The sequence below is a fragment of the Cetorhinus maximus genome, chromosome 8, assembly GCF_964194155.1.
Source record: "Cetorhinus maximus chromosome 8, sCetMax3.hap1.1, whole genome shotgun sequence".
Classification (NCBI taxonomy): Eukaryota; Metazoa; Chordata; class Chondrichthyes; order Lamniformes; family Cetorhinidae; genus Cetorhinus; species Cetorhinus maximus.
Window position 1 is genome coordinate 96,727,241 of NC_135886.1, and position 23,225 is coordinate 96,750,465.

The 23,225-nt window shown below is 41.6% G+C and overlaps 1 protein-coding gene across 7 annotated transcripts in view; it reads left to right on the plus strand.

Annotated features, from left to right (window-relative positions):
- Positions 1-23,225, plus strand: part of lrch2 (leucine-rich repeats and calponin homology (CH) domain containing 2) — a 134,599-nt gene that overhangs the window by 82,686 nt on the left and 28,688 nt on the right. For 2 of the 7 annotated variants that reach the window (XM_078547276.1, XM_078547280.1), the window contains 5 exons: positions 4,806-4,899; positions 8,966-9,106; positions 13,231-13,278; positions 16,100-16,195; positions 19,987-20,056. In XM_078547276.1, the coding sequence (XP_078403402.1) occupies positions 4,806-4,899; positions 8,966-9,106; positions 13,231-13,278; positions 16,100-16,195; positions 19,987-20,056 (449 nt within the window). The remainder of the gene's footprint in view (positions 1-4,805; positions 4,900-8,965; positions 9,107-13,230; positions 13,279-16,099; positions 16,196-19,986; positions 20,057-23,225) is intronic. The other 5 variants (XM_078547277.1, XM_078547281.1, XM_078547279.1 and 2 more) reach the window with 3 other exon arrangements.

Consider the following 23,225-nt stretch of genomic DNA (forward strand, 5'->3'; position numbering starts at 1 on the left):
GGGGATTCAGTGATGGTAATGCCATTGAACATCAAGGGGTGATGGTTAGATTCTCTCTCGTTAAAAATGGCCATTACCCAGCACTTGTGTGGCACGAATGTTACATGCCACTTGTCAGCACAAACCTGGATATTGTCCTGGTCTTGCTGCATTTGGATATGGACTGCTTCAGTATCTGAGGAGTTACAAATGTTGCTGAACATTGTGCAATCAGGATCATCCCAACTTCTGACCTTGTCATGGAAGGAAGGTCATTGATAACGCAGCTAAAGATGGTTGGGCTGAGGAACTCCAGCAGTGATGCCCTGGAGCTGACCTCCAATGCCACAATCATCTTTCTTTGTGCTAGGTATGACTCCAACCAGTGGAGAGTTTTCCCCTGATTCCATTGACTCCAGTTTTACTAGGGCTCCTTGATGCCACACTCAGTCAAATATGGCCTCTGGAGTTCAGCTCCTCTGAACCACATTTGAAACAAAGTTGTAATGAGGTCAGGAGCTGAATGGCCCTAGCAGAACCCTAACTGGGCATCAGTGAGCAAGTTATTGCTAAGCAAGTGGTGCTTGATAACACATCTCTTCCATTACTTTACTGATGATCGAGAGTTGACTGATGGGGCAGTAATTGGCTGGGTTGGATTTTTCCTGCTGCTTATGTACAGGACGTACCTGTATGTTTTCCACATAGCCGGGTAGATGTAAGTGTTGTAGCTGTACTGGAGCAGCGTGACTAGGGCTGCGGCAAGTTCTGGAGCACGTCTTCAATACTATTGCCGGAATGGTGCCAGCGCCCATTGCCTTTGCACTATCAGTTTATTGCTTATATATCACTATATTGCCTTCAGTTTCTTAATATCATGTAGAGTGAATCGAATTGACTAGTGACCGTATGGGTTTTTATGTTTCATGGTTTCATGTCCATCGTTTGACTTTTAATCCCAGATTTTTTTTATTGAATTCAAATTCCACCATCTGCTGTGATGGGATTCAAACCCAGGACCCCAGAGCATTACGCTGGGTCTCTGGATTACTAGTCCAGCAACAATACCACTATGCCATCGCCTCCTTCCATGAGTCGACTTTGTATGGCACATTGGATGGTTTATTTTATAAAGGTGGTTTGGGATGGTTGTTTCGCGTTGGATTTTCATGGACACATTATTGTACTAACCGTTGTGTTGACGATTGCAGACTGGGGAATTGGGGTTGCGCTCATTACTACCACAACTGGATGAGCTGATCACAGACAGCTTGCCTCAAAAAGGGATGTGCTGGTTGCCTCTTCCATTCCTCCCCCTGCTTTCCTTTCTCTAGGAGTGTGAAATAAGGGATAGCTGTACTGCAGGTAGACCACTGCAAAGTACCAGACAGTTTTAATAATGATTGTTCTTGTGAAGTTGGGCAATTTTATCTGTGCATCTAATAGCGCTAGAAAAACCTGGAAATGTTCAATGTTGATCTTAAGTGTCTGAAATAGGAAAATATTCAAATTCCTAGAGGAAAAAAACACTGACTTTTTTCAGCATAATTACTTGTCAAAAATAAAAAATGCAGTGAGAAATGCAGTTTTGAGATCCTGGGAAATGGTCAGTTGCCACATTCAAGAGGCAATTGGATGCACTCTTGAAGAAAAATGTTAACTGTGCAACAAAAAAAACAGTGAAATGAGATTAGAGAAAGTCTAATGTGGAGCTAGTACAGGCATCTGAGCTGAATGTTTCCTCCTCTGCTGATGCTCATTCCAAAAAACGACTACTTGCAGATGGACCAATTCTGTCTGACCTTGCCAGCTGAATTGATGGGATGGATTTGTACTAGATTACTCTTTTGAGTAGGTAGGAACCTTGAGCTCAATCCTTGGGTCTTGGTTTCTTTGCATCTTGATCAATCCGTTGTGAACTTAAGGAAAAGGGCAGTTATTACCTTGGTATCATCACTGTAGTGAGCATGATTTTATTCAGTAGTCAAGGCATTGACATTTATTAGCTTTAGTGTATATATGTTTTGTCTATTTTATGTTGCAATATTGGCAGTCATTACCGTAGATATTGGCATATAAGTCAACCTTTGGAGCCTTAAAAAATTCCTCCAAAAATGGGGATTGACTTATAAGCCAAGTATAAAAGTGAACCGCCAATGGCTGAGGCTGGTCGTCATTTTGAAACATGAAAAAATGCATAATGCTGATAATTTGTATTAAATTAATGTGACACCGTTTATTAAATAAATTAACTATGCATGGACACTTTTAATCACAGTTAAAGGGTGGAATTTTCCGTGCCTAATGGCAGGGGGCTTGATAGGTGGCATGTGCGGACAATATGGCACGATCTGTTTCATGACGGCAGGAAGGCAGGTCATGATTGTCCACGTTTCCTGCCAAATGTCATTGGGGACTCATTGTAATACATCAGCGTATCATTAAAAGGCCATCCTGCCGGGCTCTTGGACCCCGCCGGATCGTCCGTCCATGCCGGCGGGAAAGCACGTTGACGTGTTTCACAACAGCACACAGGCAATCTGCACTTGGCGGCCTTCACTTTGCGGGAACTGAGGTGAGTGAGCAGCATCATTTTCCACAGCTTGCCAGGTTCACCTGTTGCTTTGCAGGCTTCAGGGGCGGTGGGGGGCCTGGGTGAAATGCCGCCCTGCTTCAGAGGCGACTGTTTTCGGAGGGGGGGACTGGTTCCGGGAGCAACTGCCTCCCTACCACAGAGGTGACTGTTGTCAGGGAAAGGAAGGGGGGAGGGTGGGTGCCGGGGGCAACTGCTGCCCAGCCACGAAGGCAACTGTTGCTGTTGTTGATGGAGGGCGGGAGGAGATGGGGCAACTGCTGCCCTGGAGTTGGATCCCGAGCACAAGAAATTGAGGTGCGGGGCAGGGTAGGCAAGGGAAGTGACCATGCAGTAGGGACAATTGTATAAACTGACCATTCCTCTGCAGCTGAGACAGTTCAGGCACAGCCACAGTGATGCCATTGGGGTTGGGCTCCTAGCCTGCCAGCCCATGCAAGCAACGTAGAGGCACCAAAGTGCCACCAAGTGCTCCAAACTTTGCCCTCCGGTACAAACTGAGTCTGCGACCACTTTACTGGACCGCGGAGCAGTTGGACTGTACATATTGTACAATTTCCTCGACAACGCAAGCCATGTAAAAACCTGGGAAGCCCCTGCTGCCACCTGCTGTAGATCAGACAGTGTGATGCCCTCACCAGATTGTGATCCCGGGGCTACTCTAAAGCTAGGTCCCACCGAGGTGTGTGTCTCTGCGCTGGTGGAGGGTGTGGGTGAGCGTTGTGACGGGACTTCAGGGAGGGTGCCTTCACATTCCCCTTTGGAGGTTTCTTCAGGGCTTGACTGGAGGCCCTGGGTCATGGACTCTATCGTCTGTTTGGCAGATGTGCCTATGAAAGCAAGGGGAGGTAATTAGTGCATAGCAGTGGCCTGTGAAAGAGGACACATCACTCATGGCATGGTTGTCTGATGGATGTTGTGCTGCTGGATCCTCATTTGGTAGATCACCACCGACCACACCGTCAACACAGGAGCAGTCCAGATCGTGATTGGCCAGCTGGTTGGCTCTGTTTTCAAAGTCCGTGAGGACCTTGATCTCGGGCATTCTGCCACTGGTCTGCAACCTCTCTCTTGTGTGCCAGCTTGTCCTGCATGGATAGAGATGGAGAAAGTGTAAGCAGGTGCCTACCGAGCCAGATGATAAATGTGCCTGGCCTGTGCGGGTGGTGAATGGTCCCATGGACTGGCTGAGGACAATGAAGGTGTGTGAGAGAGTATGAATGGTGGCGTCCCTTGAATTGGCAGTGAGTGAGGGCCCTGTGGATGTGTGCTGGGTTTCAGAGTGATGCAAAGAGTGACTTACCCTGGTGTAATGGAGGAGATCATTCATCCTCTTGCGGCACTGGGTGGCTGTCCTCTCCTGAAGGATGTTGATGCTGACCACTGCTGCCAATGCCCCCCCAAGTTGGATCCTGCGGCCAGAGCGGGGGTACAGGACATCCCAGCAGGCCTCTAAGGCATCAAGCAGTCACTCGAGGGACCTGTCATTAAACCAGGGGGCTGCAGTCTTTTTTCCTTTGCTGGCCATATCTCCCAGGCAGCAGTGGTGAGATGGTAGCGATGAGTGGTGTGCTGGCGGCTGCCTTTTAAACATGACAGCTGGAGTGATGCAACAGTGGGGTGTTGGCTGGAGGGTGAGAGAGCTCGCCTGCCATGGAAACTGTGTGTTTCCCAGGAGTGAATAAATAATGAGGCGGGTTTGGGACGATACGGCGTGAAAACCCGCCATTGCCATCGGCGGGTGGGACACCATTTTTCCCACCTGCTACTGCACTTTGGGTGGAATTTTTTCAAATTTGCACTGTGTTTTAAAACCCATTAAATTCATTGTCATCGGCATCTGATACGAAGAGTGGGCATGCCTTAAACTCACGTGTATCTTCACAATACAGTCCATATTGTCTGCTTTGTCCCTTACCACTAAATACAATACGTAATTGTGGCATGAAAAATTAAGGCTGGCTACTAACCCGAGTATAGCGCATTGTGGTGTGGTGGATTGAGAGGGCCGATTTACATACCGAGTACATGCAAAAATATAATTTTTGGAGCTGGAAAAATGGGGTCATCTTATACACTAGGCCCACTTATGCGTAATGGTAATGCCTTCAAAAGGTTTTCTATATCAAATGTATTTCTTTGGAAAATAGAAGTTTATATTTGGAAACATTAAAGATACATGTATGTTCATCTAACTACCTATTGCAAAACTTAGTTTTGACTTTTCTTCCAATAGGTCAGCAGATAAAGTAACATCACCAGGATCTCCGTACAGATGTCGGGTAATTTGTGGTTTTCAGCATTTATTTTTCCATGAATTTATTTTGGTAAATTTAATTCTGGTATCTTTTTCCATTTCTGTTGGGCCTGCTTCAATGTTGGTTGAGGTTGGTCCTGAGTTTTTTTCCTGAGTTGCTTGTGTACTTGTCTGATTGAACAGCTGTGATGACTTGGTGAAAGACTTTTACTACCTGTTGAGACATTTTTGGCTCCTGCTTGGTACCTTTCCTTCATACCCCTATGAACAATGGGCAGGATTTTCATCCCCGAGGCAGGTAGCAGGAGTTGGCACCTGCCTCAGGAGAAAGTGCCCACAAAACGTAGGATTTTGAATCTGGCGGGGGGTGGGTGATAACTGGAAAGAGTTCAGTGGCAGCAACAGGGGATGCTGGGGTGGACTGTTTAAAAGGCATGCCCCATTGCTTTGGAACTTCACCCCAGTTACAGTAAAAACAGTAAGGCCCTCAGCCCGCACCCTTCATGGCCCCTGTATCCCCTATGTCCAGTTATGCCCCTCCACCCAGAGCACGGACATCATTAGTCTTTTGAAACAGCTGCGCCCCAGGGAAAGCCTTGCTTGATTGACAGCTCTAGCTCTTTGTTCACTTCTGTCAATTTCGCAATGTTTATTTACACAAGATCGAGGTTTCAGGCACTTGTAGTTTCTGCTATTTGATATTTTAAAAGTCTGGATGATTGGCACTTTTTTATTAGGCTGTAATGGAAACAATTTTGATGAATAAATGGCATTTTAAACACATCCTATTGTCATTCTATAAACCAGTGATCCCTATCGAGTGTATCGTGGGTGAATGGGCGTGAAGTACCATAGCTTGTCATGAAGGGTATGAGGGGCCATGTGGGGGCGAGGGGGAATAGCTTGGCATGGGGTGGCATTGGTAAGACATTTTTTTACTTGGCTTTTAAAAGGTTCCCTCATCCAAACTATGGTTCACAAACCTCTGAGGTGGTGTTAACACAACTCTTTGAAAAGGTGGCCCACACCATGAAAATTACGGAGGACTAGGACATGTCTATCCCTGCAGTGGAGCCGGCCAGGGTGTGGGCTTGTGATCCAAACCAGCCCGCACCCTTAAATGACACTGCTGAAAATCAGAAAGCCCTGGAATTGGGTCCCGGTCACCATTTTCACCCCTTTGTGTAGCCTCCCCAACTCCTTGAAAATTCAGCCCAATTTATCTCTCTCTACTCAATAAAAAGTTAACAGCTACTAATTTATGGGTGATAGCTTACCTCTGTTCATCACCCACCCCCTTGGAGCTTTTAATTTTAAAAGATGCATACATAATATATTCTTGCCTGGTTATGGTGTAAAATTATGGTCCATATCTTCTGGGCTCCAGAAGCTGGCTCCCTGGCCCTCTGACTCCCTACTGACCCTGCCACCCTACCCCTCTCACACTCATTCACTAATACACTGAAAAGCTAATTAAATACCCCAAAGTTTTCATTGTGTCGGTGAATGAAGACTTACCAAATTTGGCAGGTAGTGCCATAAAAAGAGGGTGTGGCTTGGCTTCCCCCGACGGTTCTGCACTATGAAGGAGGACTCCCAGAGCAGGTTTGCACTGCATTTCTGAAGAGGCCTGGTTCAGAAGTCGCGGCCAGAATTGCAGAGCTCCATCTTAGTGTAAAGAAAAGGGCGATGGCGATTGCTACACCTTGGCCCAATGACTCATGAATATCTCATTTTTCTATTTTGTAGGTTTACATGAAAAGGTTCTTAGTTTCTCAACGAATGACTAAAATATTTTGAACTTTGCATTTCTATCTGGAAATATACCAAATAATGTCCTTTATCACTCAATTTATAGCAGACCATTTAGATTTTTCCATGATAACATATTGCTTTGAATTGCAATAAGGATTTAAGTAGAAACTAGTTTCTTAGCGGACAATTGAAAAATAATAGTAAACATTTTGATTCACAAAATGGCTGGAGTTAAAAGATGTATTCAGGAAAGCACCTGAAAAGTATGGAACGTGGATTCACTATCCCAGAGTGTCTGGGGAGCTGAAATCTACCCATGCAACATGTAATTGCATAGAATATTGTGAATTCAAAATGTAAAGAAAAACCTTTATTTTAAATGTCAGACTAACAAAATTGATGTATTGCAAGTTCATTTCTGTACTTGGAAAGATTGAAAGCTTTATTGAAAATCTCACTCCTTACGTAATAGGATAAGGCTACATTAAAAACTTGGGAATAACAAATTAATTAGGCAACTAAATGGAAAATACAGCATTAACACCCCTAAAAGGAAAAGGAGCAGTTTTGAAACTGATACAAACAGCAAACTGATGGTGGTTAAATTGCTGGGTCTAAAACTTATGAATGCATAACTATTTCTATTGCTCATTGGGATATGAGCTGCAGCTCTCTAGCAATCTTGAGCTATTTACTGGAAAAACCTTAAAAAAAACTTTCATAATTTTCCCCTGGTGTGACATTCCTTAATTCTAAATGCCTTATTAGATCTATTTCCACTAAAAAATTTGCATATGTTATTTCAAAAGTCTGTAGTATTATCCAAACAAAATATCAACTTCAATTTCAGGCTTTTGCAGGAGATTGAGGGCTTCAAGTTAAACATTTTATGGAAGGCGTTAAAAGACAATTCAGTGGATACATCTGATCGTGTTACTGTGGAATATGCAGCTCTTGTTTCTTTAAAGCTTTATTTTGAATATTAGAAACTTAGTTACTGTTCAATAAAATGAAGAATTGAAACACTTTACGCATTTTGGGAAGAGCCATTGACCAGGTTATACAACCACCAAGTAATAGAAGCTTATAATAAAATGCCAACTATTTTTTGTGACACCTTTAACATTGAAAATAACTATTGCAATGTTGCCTGAAGGAGCAAAACCACTCTGGTTTTCAATTAGAGCCATAGAACCATAGAAAAGTTACAGCACAAATGGAGGCCATTCGGTCCATCTTGTCCATGCCAACCTGAGGACACCCAATTGCCCTTTTTAATCCCACCTTCCTGCACCCGGCCCAAAGCCCTGCAGTTTACAGCACTTTAGGTGCAGATCCAGGTGCTTTTTAAAAGAGTTTAAAGTTTCTGCCTCTACCACCAACTTGGGCAGCGAATTCCAGACACCCACTACCCTCTGCGTAAAAAAGTTCTTCCTCATGTCCCCCCTACACCTTCTGCCACTTATCTTGAATCTATGCCCCCTGGTTCTAGAATTCTCCATCAAGGGAAACAATTTTATCCTGTCCACTCTAACTGTGATCTTTGTACCGAATTTGATATATAATAGATGGACCTATAGAAGTTTTTTTTTCTTGTCAGTAGTCACTTACGATACATATCCTTTCACTCTTTCCCTGACTGAGTTGATGATGCTCACTTGGAAAGTATACTGGAGCATTACTGCCTTCATGGCCTAGGTCTTAGTGTCCACTATTACCTTCCCAATTGACATTGTGTTAATCTGATGGAATGAGTCAGTTGGGTATTTGATGGACACAGGTGAAAATTGGAGTTTGGCTTGAATTTATGTTTAACTAATCTTCACATGTAAGATGAGATAGTGATTAGAAGGCATCGCCTGTGAATGGAGGTCAATTTTCACATTTCCTGAGGTTTCTGCTTGGATCGGTCTTCTGTGTCAGACAGTATTGACACTATAATGCATGCTTACTCGTAGAACTACAGAGTCAATTTTTTTAAAACGTGTCAATTTTCTGTTAGCTTTACCTTTTCAGCCTAATAGGGACAACTACAGTTGTACACAAAGTGTACTCTTCGTTATCCTTTTCTTTTTTCATTAAATGCCTTATTCCGCACCACCTCTACAAATGTGGATGTAGAAGCTCCGTTATCTATTGTGTGTTATAAGCACAATTGAATAGCAAAATGTTCTTGTAATGAGTTTTGTGTATTGATTGTGTTCATTTTACAATTTTTGTCAAAATATTAACTGAAGTCGGAGCAGAGAACTTTTGTGGTAGTTGTAATATGTTTTGATAATGGTTATAATTTCTTTGTATTCCTGTGTTTTACTGGTAGTTTGCATAATTTTATATATTTCTCCAACTGTTTGTCTAAAGCTTTTCTTTATACATTACAGTCTACGGGCTTTTCTGGAGAGATTGAGAAAAAACAGGATCTAACTAATACAGAACATAAATACACTGAGACACAGCAACATGTAAAATGGCGTCATGAAGAAAGGCGACATATTAAACAGATGAGAAAAGATCATATAAAGGTCTATGAAGATTTTTTTTGCTGGGTGTTTGATTAAAGAAAGGCTTACATTTATATAGCACTTTTCATGACCTCGAGTGCTTTACAGCGAATGAAGCACTAAACTACAATTTCCTATCTAGTCACCTCAACTGTTTTTATCCAAAGTGTAACGCAAACTGGTTAAAAGTATAGTCAATATAACAATGAAAGTAAAGGATAGTACAATCATTATGTTTAAGCTAGTTCTCGTTAATTAGCAAGAAGACTTGAAGTTGGGCTTCTCTAGGTTTCTTACATTGTGCCACATACAACCTCCATCCACTTGCACTATAACAGTTAAACTAGTACCGCTGATCATTGCTGTGTTCAGTGTCACAAGCTCCATTCCTCTCCCTGGCTGAATCAGACGGTTCTCCACCATATCTGACTCTGAGGTGACCTCCTAACCACATGTCCACATCATCAATCAGGCCACCTATTTCCACCGCTGTAATATCACCTGACCCCACTCCTGCCTCAGCTTGTTTGCTGCCGAAACCCTCATAATACCTTTGTTGCCTCTGGACTAAACTATTCTAATGCATTCCTGGCCAGGCTCCCATCTTCCACTTTTTGTAAACTTAAGCTCATCCAAAACTTCAGCCTGTATCCCAATTCTCGCCAAGCCCCATTTACCCATTACCCCATACTTGCTGATCTGCATTTGTTTCTTGTTTTCAAATGCTACCAATGCATCACTCCTCCCCATCCCTAAGGCTTGTAGAGCTGGAGGAGGCAATGAGATCTCTGCACTCCTCCAATTCTTGCGTCTTGCACATCTCAGATTTGAAACATTCCAAGATTGGTATTTGTGCCTTCAGCTGCCTGAGCCCAATTCCTCCCTAAATCTCTCCACCCCTCCTCTTCTCTTTCCTCCTAAAGATGCTCTGGAAAACCTACCTCTTACCAAGCTTTCAGCTACCAGCCTTTTGTGGCTCAGTTTGTTTGTTTGGTCATACTTTGGTAAAGCAACTTGGGACGTTGTACTATTTTAAAGGTGCTACATAAGTTCAAGTTGATGCACCAAGACTTGAAGCTCACCAGGATAGGGAAAGTTGTGGTAATGAGGGAAAATAAGGACTAAATGTTCAGTGGCGCAGCAGAGATCTGTTGGTTTGAGGCCTGGCACTGGAGTTGCATCAGATGGTAAGATTACCCTCTAGTTAAATCACAGATGCAAGTTGCATTGAATGAGATTGTTGACTGAGTTGTTGCAGTTATCCAGGTCTCTTGTATTTGGCTGCAAACATGAAAGAAATTTTGTGGCATCAGGAAGATGGTAAATATGTGAGGGTCATACTAATTGACAGCAGGACATAGGCTAGCAGAATGGGCAGACAGGTGGCAGATCGAATTTAATAAAGAAAAATGTGAGGTGATGCATTTTAGCAGAAGTGATCGGGAGAGGCAGTATAGATTTAAAGGCACAGTTCTGAAGAGTGTGTAGGGACAGAGGGTCCTGGGGATGCTTATACACCAATTTTTGAAAGTTGCAGGACATATTGGGAGAGTGGTTAGCAAAACATGAGGGGCCTTGAACTTCATAAATAGAGGCATTGAGTACAAAAGCAGGAGAGCTATGCTGAACCTTTATAATGCTCTGATTAGGCCACAACTAGAGTACTGCATCCAGTTCTGCTCACTGCAATTTAGGAAAGTTATGAAGGTCATTGAGAGGGTGTAGAGGAGATTTGCCAGAATGGTTCCAGGGATGAAGGGATTTAGCTACAACATAAGATTGGAGAAGCTGGGCTTGCTCTCATTGGCACAAAGGAGGTTGAGGGGAGATTTGATAAAGGCGTATAAGAAAAGTTTTGATAAGGCAAAGAAAAGCTGTTCCCATTAGTTGATTGTACAGAGACTAAGTGGCACAGCTTTCAGGTTTTGGGCAAGAGATACAACGTTTCAATGCAGCAAGTGATAATGATTGGAACTTGCTGCCTATGAGGGTGATGGAAATGGAGACAATCGATTCCAAAAGAAATTGGATAGGCACTTGAAGGAAATAAACTTGCAGGGATATGTTATGGAGCAGGGGAGTGGTACTGACTGGGTTACTCTACAGTAATTTTAATGACCTATATCTTGGTGTACAGGGCACAATTTTCAATGTTTGTGGGTGGTACAAAACTTGGAAGCATTGTGAACTGTGAGGAGGTTAGTGTAAAACTTCAAAAGGATATTGACAAGTTGGTGGAATGGATGGACAGGTGGCAGATGAAGTTCAAAGCAGAGAAATGTGAAGTGATTCATTTTGGTAGAAAGAACATGGAGAGACAGTATAAAATAGGGGTACAACTCTAAACGGGGTGCAGGAGCAGAGGGACCTGGGTGTATATGTGCATAAGTCATTGAAGGTTGCAGGACAGGTTGAGAGCGCAGTTATTAAAGCATACATATGCTGGGCTTTACTATTAGGGGCATAGAGTATAAGAGCAAGGAGGTTATGTTGAACTGTATAAGTCACTAGTTCGGCCTCAGCTAACTCTAAGTCCAGTTCTGGACGCCACGCTTTAGGAAGGATGTGAAGGCAATGGAGAGAGTGCAAAAAAGATTCATGAGAATTGTTCCTGGGATGAGGAATTTCAATCAAGTTTTCCTTAGAGGAAAGAAGGCTGAGGGGAGATTTGATAGAGGTATCCAAAACCATGAAGGGTCTGGACAGAGTAGATAGGGAGAAACTGTTCCTACTCATGAAAGAATCGAGAACGAGAGGGCAAAGATTTGAAGCAATTAGTAAAAGAAGCAATAGTGAAATGAGGAAAAACTTTTTCATGCAATGTGTGGTTAGGGTCTGAATGCTCTGCCTGAGAATGTTGTGAAGGCAGGTTCAATTGAAACATTCAAAAGGGAATTAGTGTTACCTGAAAAGAGTGTGTGCAGGGTTATGGGTAGAAGGCGGGAGAATGGAACTATGTGAGTTGCTCGTTCGGAGAGCTGGTGAAGACATGGTGGGAAAATGGGTTCCTTCTGCACTGTAACAATTTTGTGATTCTCTAGAAGGTGACTTAGACTCAATGTCCAGTAATGATAAAAACAAAAACAGAATTACCTGGAAAAACTCAGCAGGTCTGGCAGCATTGGTGGAGAAGAAATCAGTTAACGTTTCGAGTCCTCACGACCCTTCGGCAGAACACACGTGAGGACTCGAAACGTTAACTGATTTCTTCTCCACCGATGCTGCCAGACCTGCTGAATTTTTCCAGGTAATTCTGTTTTTGTTTTGGATTTCCAGCATCCGCAGTAGCTTTTAGCTTTTTGTTTTTATGTCCAGTAATGATTCTGACTAAGTGTTTTTTTGCTATTGTAAAGTCCTGGTTGAGAATTGATTGTGATTATCAAGGATAATATTCCCTTTCATTATTGCGTGACCACATATATGTTCCAAACTTAGAGGCTTATTAGACTATCTAGGCTATAGGGATATTGAAGCTCCATTGGTGCTTGTGCACAGAAGTACTCTGCTACCAATCAAATGGAGAATTCTGTGATGACAGAGTGTTCCTCAAAATGCCCTGAAAAAGTTTGCTGCTTAAGTCGTGTTCTACATTGGCTTTCATAGACGAGCAAAAAGGATTCAGGGTCCATAATTCTGCCCAATCTTTGGGCTTGACTGTGATTGATACTGACAAGAGCATCTTAAGTCTCTGGTCAGTCCAGCAAATTTACCACCTCCATTGCCACTGTTACTGGAGTTGTAGAATCATAGAATTGTTACAGCACAGAAGGAGGCCATTTAGCCCATCATGCCCATTGTCCAAAATGAGCCCTTTTAAGAGCTTCAGTGCCAGAGGAGACTTTCATTCTCTTCTAAAATGGCTACGAACAAAGTTGGTTTGTTTCAATCAAAAAAATGGGTGGGCAACAACAGCAATGTATCCTTTTGTTACTGTCAATCTCTTGGGCTGCCCTTTTCTTAAAACTCCTGCAATGACTGTGCTTACAGTACCTTATACTCTAGACACTTAGAAAGTAATGTTCTAGATTTCCAGCATCCGCAGTATTTTGCTTTCAACTTAGAAAGTAATGCCTGTATTTAATACAAAAAAATTATATTTAATAAAATGTGACTCTCTAAACTTTCCTGTGCCTTTTTCTCGACAGTTAAAATCTTCAAAGAAGAATAAAGAAGAATTTGAATATGAAAATGAGGTATGTATTTAACTTCATGTTCAAAATATTATTAACCTTAGAACTTTTTCTATATAGCTATAATGGTTTAAAAGTGTTACGTTTGTTTGTTTATATCGTAAAATTAATTGATTCCAATTGACATTTTCCATTTAACCTGAAACAGTTGAACTTAAACTAAACTATTCCTGTTGCTTTTATGAGCTGACATGAATTGCATCAACCTTCATTAGCTTTGTGCTATCTTAACTGTTAACACTTTTTTCTATTTACATCTTACCCTTATTGTGTTTAGGATGATTAACAGTCCAGTCACCAGATTATTTTAATTCAAAACAGCAAAAGAGCTTCTTAGTCATTAACAATGCCAAGCAGAATAGTATTTAACCCCTCATTCTCAACTAGTTTGATAATGCAATGCAAGTGAATATCCTTGCAAACCTTCACAGGAAGTATATTGTGTAAATATTGGAGAGAATTTCTAACATTAACTTGGATCATTGAGATGCTTCTTAGAATTTGCAGATGCAGTTCCAATTCTAGTTATGCCCTTGGAGCAGTTTATTGCCACTGGATTTAATTTGGCAACATCTTAAGGAAGCTGTTTCAACTGCACTGTTCGATCAATGCCCCTCTGTGTTCTGATTTTAAATTAGCACATGCATGCTCTACCCTGTTTTCATAATCTTTACCCTAGATACTGTGTGTAGTATGCAGTGGAAGTTATCAAGTGGATATTGTACATTTGTTTTGCCTCCAAAGTATCACACTGTTGAGATTCTGAATTCTGGTACTTTATGCAGAGCAATATTGAGATTGTGTCCTTGATTATATTTTGCTTCAAGTGACCCTGAATGTCAGCATGTAGAATAATTGTGAAAACGAAGTTGCCATTTGTTTTTTAAAAATAAAACCTTACAGTAACTGAACCACTTGTTTAGTGCAGTATTTGAGTCACGTTGAGGATTGGTACGAAGCTCTGCCTCAACTCCCTTTCAAACTGAGTGACTTTCTCAGCATCCCGAGTGTAGTGTACTTTTTTTAGATATAGACTAGGGGTTTACAGAAAAATTGGTGCTTTCATTATTATACCTGCCTCTTCAGTTGGCCAATAAAATACCTATGAACTCAATTGTGAGGAAATTTATCACAAAATTTCCTTTCCAATGAAATGTGGGAAGGTGGTGGCAAGAGAGCACAAAAGTTGAGGCAGTATATGCTCTTCCAGATTAAAATCATCATGATTAGAAATACTTACAGGTTAAAAAATGGGTGTTCAACCAGGAAAAAGGCATTGTTTAATGGGTTTAATGCTGGGGAGATTTGACAGGTTTTAATTGTTGACCAGAACTTTGCATATACTCAGCAGGTAGTTTAGTGCATTTCAGCACAGACATAGACTTGGGGCAGCCATCTCTTTAGTCTTGCGAGATATCTTACTCATCATGAGCCAAACTGAAAGGGATCCTATCGAAATATAAATGGAATTTGCAGTGTGTTTTGCTGCATAGCATCACACACCTATAAGTACACTTTTGATAACTTGATGCTGTATTTAGTATGCTATTAAGCAAATTAGTCATAGAGGTCTACAGCACACAAAAAGGCCCTTCGGCCCATCAAGTCTGCGCCAGCTAAACAAGTACCTAACTATTCTAATCCCGTTTTCCAACACTAGGCCCATAGCCTTGTATGCCATGGCATCACACGTGCACATCCAAATACTTCTGAAATGTTATGAGGATTTCTGCCTCTACCTCCCTTTCAGGCAGTGAGTTCCAGATTCCCACCACCCTCTGGGTGAAAAAATTCTTCTTCACATCCTCTCTAAACCTCCTGCCCCTTACCTTAAATTTATGCCCCCTGGTTATTGATCTCTCCACCAAGGGGAAAAGTTCCTTCCTGTCTACCCTATTTATGCCCCTCATAATTTTATACACCTCAATCATGTCCCCCCTCAATTTTCTCTGCTCCAGGGAAAATAACCCCAGTCGATCCAATCTCTCCTCATAACTAAAATTCTCCAGCCCAGGCAACATCCTGGTAAATCTCCTCTGTACTCTCTCTAGTGCAATCACATCCTTCCTATAATGCGGATTCCAGAACTGCATGCAGTGCTCTAGCTGTGGCCTAACCAGTGTTTTATACAGTTCCAGCAAAACCTCCCTGCTCTTATATTCTACGCCTCGGCTAATAAAGGCAAGTATCCCATTTGCCTTCTTAACCACCTTTATCTGCCTGTCCCGCTACCTTAAGGGACCGGTGGACATGCACACCAAGGTCCCTCTGATCCTCGCAACCATTTAATTGGTTAAAGACTTGGTCACCCCCACATAGTGAACTAATGAAAACCTGCATACAGTTAATGAATTTGATTGCAGAATGTACTGTATACTTTGGCATTGAAAATTTTAATTTGTTCAAGAATTAACATTAGAATTTTTGTATAAAATGTTAGGGCTGCATGATATTGCTACTGTAAATAATGAGAAGAAAAGCGATCATGCCTCCTTTCACTTGACTGTCGCGTGTTACTTTTCCCCAAAACAAAATGGAGGCATCATCTCTTCTCCTCTGAGAAATTTGTCTCCTCTGCCCTTTCGCATTCTCCCTTTCCTCCCCGGTACTCAGTCAACACCTAGCAGCTCCTTAAATAAAGAAAGGTGTGAAATGGCAAATCTTAAGAGAGAGAAAATGTTAAAGCAAAGCTATTTTTTGTCTGGTACCTCCTTGAAGTTTTCCCATTTCATTTCAAATAGATGGAGGAATAAGTTTCCTGAAATTATCTGTAATCTTTCCTCCATTTAATTTACCCTGTTTTATTCTGTTTTCACTCCTACAGCCAGATAATGAAACTACAGTCATGCCTTCACCATCTTCTGTTCAGACCATCCTTTCATTACCTCAGGCCCTGATCATATCCAGTGTATCATTTGAGGTATTGTTACTGCATTTATTTGTTATCATTACCGACCTAATTCTTTCACGCTCTTTCACTAAGATTACAAAGATCACACCTTAGAGTGAATTTATCAATCCTGCACTTCATCAGGTTCAGTGGATTAGCTTTCTACGTCCCTTCAGATTTTGTTTTTTTTGTCATTTGCTTTGAAACAGCTTATACATAATATGAAGTTCATCATATTTGTTTTACACGCGTTTTCATGTTAGTTGTAAACAGGAAATTAGGAGGGAACAAAATAATGCTAAATCTAAATCCCTTTCCCAAATTGTGTTCCTGTCTCCCCTGCGCTATTCCTTGGCTCAGATAAAGAGAAAATGACTTGCTGTGCTCTGGAACAATGCTGCTGTGTAACTAACAACTAGGTGAATGAAAGTAGCTCAGGATCATTTCCACAACTTGTTAGGTTGTTTCTTTCCCCTAGGAAGTACAGTACCTCTGCTTAGTGGAGAACTACAGGGCCAAATCAAGAAAGTTAGAGTCTGCCATTCTGGGTGATGCATCAAACCTGCTATAACAATTCAGCCCCCACTATTAGGCTTGAAATCAAATTTAAATGTAATGCTCTTAAACTCCCCTGATAGCTCAGCAGGTTCTTCCAGTGAGTAGTTGAATCATACAGACCAAGATGATTAAAGCCTTCTTTATTCACTCGTGCATTGTGGGTGTCCCTAGTAAAGCCAGCATTTATTGCGCCTTCCTGATTGCCTTTGAGAAGGTTGTGGTGAGCTATCTTAAACCACTGCAGTCCATGTGGTGCACATATACCCACAGTGCTGTTAGACAGGGAGTTTCAGGATTTTGAACTATTGAAAGTGCAGGAAGGCGGGATGGGTACATGACTTGGAGGGGAAGTTGAGGTGGTGGTATCTCCCCCCCATCTGCTTGCTCCCCTTGCTCTTCTCGTTGGTAAAGGTTGCAAGTTTTTTGCTGTCAAAGGAGCTGTGATGAGTTGATGCAGTATGTCTTGTAAATGTGCACACTGCAGCCATGGTGTACTGGTGGTCGATGAGATGCCAATAAAGTGGGCTGCTTTGTCCTGGATAGTTTTGAGCTTGTTCAGTATTGTTGGAACTGCACTCATCCAGGAAAGTGGCAAATATTCCATCACACTCCTGACTTGTGCTTTGTAAGTGGCGTACGAGCTTTGAGAAGTCAGGAGGTGAGTGTCCTGTGTCCTGCTTTTTTAACCACGGCATTTGTGAGTGGTCCTGTTAAGTTTCAGGTCAATGGTGACTCCCAGGATGTCGGTGGTAAAGGATTCAGTGGTCATAATGTCATTGAACATGAAGGGATGATAATTAGATTTCCTTTTGTTTGAGATGGCCATTCCCTGGTATTTGTGTGGTATGCATGTTACTTGCTACCTATCAATCCAAGTCTGAATGTTGTCCAGGTGTTTCTATATGTGGCACAGACTGATTCATTATCTGAGGAGTTACAAATGGAAATGAACACTGCAATCATCAGTGAATATCCCCACTTCTAACCTTATGATGGAGGGAAATTCTTTGAAGCACACGAAGTTGGTTGGGCCTAGGACACTACCCCGAGGAGCTTCCGTAACGATGTCCTGGAGATAAGATGATTGGCCTCCAGATTTTTATTGAATTCAAATTCCACCATCTGCTGTGCATTACCCTGGGTCTCTGGATTATTAGTCTAGTGACAATACCACTATGCCATTGCCTCCCCTATGGGGATGTTTGTTGAGCATGGTGGTAGTGGCACACAATACATTGGAACAAGCCCTCAATATGGAGAGGGACTTGATCTCCAAAAGGAGTGTACCATTCAGTGGTCAGTCCTACCGTTATTCTCATGAGTAAACGCAGCTTCGAGAGAGAGATTGGTGAGCTTGAGTAGCTTTTACTCCTCATTGGTGATCTCATCACCTGCCGCAGGCCCAGTCTGGCAACTTTGTCCTTCAGAACGCAACCAGCCTGGTAAAAAGTGGCGCTACCAAGGTGCTCTGTGTTTGACATTGAAGTTTCCATCCAAAGGGCATTCTATACCCTTGCTACCCTCAGTGCTTCTTCTAAGTGGTGCTCAACATAGAGGAGTGCTATTTCATCAGCTGAGGGAGGGAAGTGGGTGGTAATCAGGTTTCCTTGTGCATGTTTGACCTGATGCTATGAGACTTCATGGGGTCTGGATTTAATGTTGAGGACTCCTGGGGCCACTCCTTCCTTTCTGTATACCATTGCTGCCACCTCTGGTGAATATGTCCCACCAGAGCAATAGGTCATACCCAGGTATGATGAGAAGCCAGGGACATTGGCTGAAAGGTATAATTCCGTGAATATGATGTGTCAGGCTGTTGCTTGACTAGTCTGTGGAACAGGTATCCCAATTTATATTCATCATTAGCTGCTGTAGTAGTATTTGAACTCGTGTCTCTGGAGCATTAGCCCAGTCTTCTGGATTACTAAGTTTAGTAGCATTAACACTATGCTACCTTTCCTGACTAGAGTGGCGATGGGGAAATTAGAATAGGCCCTCCTCTCTGTATGTGGGAGGGGAACATCAGGTGTTCTGGCTCTTGATTTTCTATTTCGTCACCCTTGCTCAAAGTGTGAACATTGGATGAGGATTGGTGTAATGATCATTATTGTTGAATAGCCTGATGGCATTTACTGGTGCACATGAATAAATGCCAATATGAATGGGGTAGTGTACATCTGAAAAATAAATAAATGCTAATAGAAATCACAATAATACTTTTGAGTCACTGGAGTTTGATTTTCTGGAAGTTTTAGAATTGAAGTGATGTGAGGAACCTGTTATTGGAAAATTTGAAGGACGTTGAATTTTGGGAATTCTTTCTCCTGAGTCATTTTTTTTTTAATTTGCAAGATTAATTAGGGGCCATGAATATGCTATTCTTCAAGAAACCACGGGTCAACAGAGATGTCCAGTGAGAACACCTGGAGAGGGAAGAGAAACTTTGTATATCTAAGTTAACAAAGAGCTACTGTTGCCAGGCTAAAGACTCTTGCTGATTTGGTTAAAAACAGCTGGCCTAAGAGAAGTGTGCTTTGAACATCTGTCTTTAAAATTCAGGCAGTGTGTGTGTGGGTGGCGGGGGCTGCCTTAGAAGCAGGCTGCAAGAAAAAGACTCTTTCCCCCCTCTCTGTCCCACCTTTGAGTTAAATCTTCCTCAGAAACGTCTCTTGAGAATAACTCATTTTTGAGAGTTCGCAAAGTTGTGATAAGTAAGTTGTCAAGGACAGCTTCACCAAAAAAAAACTCATCTGAAAGAACTTCCAGATCTAATGTGACCAGAATTCTGTTGGATCAACAGCGTCGAGATTTCTTTGAATTTTATCCTTTTAAAAGAAATGTTCTTATCCTCTAGCTTCTGCAGGGGACTGTTTGTTTTGTCCTATTTTGTATTTGTTTGTGCCTGCGGGGAGGTGGTATTTGAATATAATTTTTTTAAAAAGGCAAAATTGTTACGCTTCTGTACTACATCTTGTATGTTAACCAGTTTATTAACTTGTTTTTAAAAAATTGGTTATTTTATAAGTCAATTTTTTTTTGGCTTACTGAAAGAATCCTGGTTAGTCTTTTTATGCTGGGAATAACGGTATCAAAGGGAAACAATTGGCCAGTTTTGTGGGTAAGTTAAACATCTAAACGATTGTTATAACCTTTGGCGATGTGAGTCGAAAATTAACTGCGCAATCCTCACATCTTGGTCTGTAACATAGAGGAGTAAAGGTCTTGTCTCCTAGTTTAAAAAATAATATTGCATTCTATCACAGGAGGATGGTAGACCTGTTGGTTTCTCCACTCAACCCTCATCAGCTCCTTTTGGTCTCAAGCCTAGATCAGGTAAGTCATGTGGTTATTTCCTTTGAATTTGTCTCCTTTCCACCATGCAATGAATCCTAACATCATGCACAAATGTACATTGGAATTAGTTGGTAAAATCTTCACAGAATGTGAGTTTATAGGTAATGTTGATATATTAGTAAATAGGTTTATCACTATCATTTGATTCAAATGAAGATTCATTGTTCAAAGTTTCAATTTCACATAAGCTGTTATCTAACCTGATCCAGATCAGATTGCAAATCTGAAGCCTGCTAGTTATCTCTGGTCAAATTCATTGCTGAGACACAAAGATACGCCCTCAAAGAAATATCTCCAAATACAGAACAACTGAAAATCCCTTCAACAAGTAGAAGAATCTCTGACTTGAAACTAGTGTACCTGTTTCTTAAAGAAAGATGGTTTTCCTTTCAGATAACAGCCTTCTCTCTACCATCCAGAAATCAACTTGTAACTTCTGGCTGGATTCAAATAGTGAAATGTGTATCATTTCTTCTTGTATACAAATGGCTTTATTATCTTACGTGGCAAGATACACAGGATCAAGAAATATACTTGTCTTCAGACTCTGAAATATACTTAGATTCTTTTACACAAGTGGATGCAGATATTGATGTACATGTTTTAAAAATGAAGTTAGTGGAAAACATTCTGCAATTGTATATAGCATTTCACAACATTAGGCGTGTCATTAAGCTCCTTGGCACTTTGTTTCAAGTACTCGATAGTTAATGGGCCATTATTTGTTGTGGGTAGGGCATGTAACACTATCTTGTTATAAGGTAAACTTGCCCATGCATGTTTAGGTTTTTAAGTTTGTATGGCAAGATGTTTAATGTGTGAATTGAAAACGTGGCACCCAAGTAAACAGGGCAAGCAGCATTTGCATGCCCCCAAACCAAGCTGAGCAATTAGAACTATAGAATACTACAGCACAGAAAACAGGCCATTCGGCCCTTCTAGTCTGTGCCGAAATATTATTCCGCTAGTCCCATTGACCTGCACCTAGTCCATAACTCTCCAGATCTCTCCCATCCATGTATATATCCAATTTATTCTTAAAACTCAAGAGTGAGCCCGCATTTACCACATCAGATGGTAAATCGTTCCACACTCTCACCACTCTGAGTGAAGAAGTTCCCCCTAATGTTCCCCCTAAACCTTTCCCCTTTCACCTTAAAGCCATGTCCTCTCATGTTTATCTCTCCTAATCTAAGTGGAAAGAGCCTACTCGCATTTACTCTGTCTATACCCCTCATAATTTTGTAAACTTCTATCAAATCTCCCCTCATTCTTCTACGCTTCAAGGAATAAAGTCCTAACCTGTTTAATCTTTCCCTGTAACTCAACTCCTTAAGACCCGGCAACATCCTAGTAAATCTTCTCTGCACACTCTCAATCTTACTGATATCCTTCCTGTAGTTAGGTGACCAGAACTGCACACAATACTCCAAAGTTGGCCTCACCAATGTCTTATACAACCTCACCATAACATCCCAACTCCTATACTCAATACTTTGATTTATGAAGGCCAGTATGCCAAAAGCTTTCTTTACAACCTTGTCTACATGTGACGCCACTTTCAAGGAATTATGTATCTGAACTCCCAGATCCCTTTGTTCCTCCGCACTCCTCAGTGCCCTGCCATTTACTGTGTATGTCCTACCTTGGTTTGTCCTTCCAAAATGCAACACCTCACACTTTTCCGCATTAAATTCCATCTGCCATTTTCTGGCCCATTTTTCCAGTTGGTCCAGATCCCTCTGCAAGCTTTGAAAGCCTTCCTCGCTGTCCACAACGCCTCCAATCTTAGTGTCATCAGCAAACTTGCTGATCCAATTTACCACATTATCATCCAAATCATTGATATAGACAACAAACAGCAATGGTCCCAGCACAGATCCCTGAGGCACACCACTAGTCACAGACCTCCAGTCTGAGAAGCAATCATCCACTACCACTCTCTGTCTTCTCCCACACAGCCAATTTTGAATCCAGTTTACAACCTCTCCATGGACACCAAGTGTCTGAACCTTCTGAACTAACCTCCCATGTGAGACCTTGTCAAAGGCCTTACTAAAGTCCATGTAGACAACATCCACAGCCTTTCCTTCATCTACTTTCTTGGTAACCTCCTCGAAAAACTCTACAAGGTTCGTTAAACACGACCTACCACGCACAAAGCCATGCTGACTATCCTTAATCAGCCCTTGGCTGTCCAAATAATTGTATATCCGATCTCTCAGAACACCTTCCAATAATTGTGAAATTAACAACATAAGGACTGAGAAAGAAATGTAAATTAGAGTGAGTGAATTCAATGTCATATCAGGTATGGAAAGAGAAGTAGGGATTGCATTGAGAGAGGAAAATTGAAAAAAAAAATTTTACATTTTAAAATTCTCCAACTTTAAAACCTGAAGGAATGAGAGTCCACACTTGTAATAATTCATTTTCAGTGCCAGAGAGGTTGACTGGCAATAATTGGACACATCACATCATTAAAAGGTACTTAGACCGAAATGGACAAGATATAACTGTGGCAGGCTTGGTTTTACCTACCAACAAGTACAGCAATTTCATGGGTTCGATGTATTTTTATAGTCAGAGAGACAATGTGATACCATCTTTGTAAAGCCAATGGTAGAAAAGCACATCTCGGACAACTTTAGGATTTTTGCGTTGAACCGTACATCTGCCACTTATGTAATGGAGTTCCATTAGGTCTGTCGTTGTTTTATCACCAAATTGAGCCATTATCTTCTTTAAGCAGTGAAAGCCTGGTGAAATTGGTACTTTTATACCAAGCACTCAAACCAAATAGAGAAACAAATTGGAAATAATCTGCAACACAAAACAGTTCTCCAACAACCTTCCACCAGCAGCACCTCCATTAAGGAGGGAGAGATCGCATCATTGAGAAGACTTGTTGTTCTAATGTGCCATTCATCCATTCTCAATCTAAATGGCATTGAACAAGTGCTGTAAAACGTCTTTGAACTAGAAAGCACTCTTCTTAGTCCTTTAAATGCATTCAGTGCAGTTGGGCAACTTTGCTCCCAAAACATGCTGGCTGCTCACTTTAAATGTTTGAGATCTGGCTCATCGGGGCTCAACCATGTGCAACACAACTCCTCAGAACAATGTTTCAATGTTCTTCTTGTCTGCA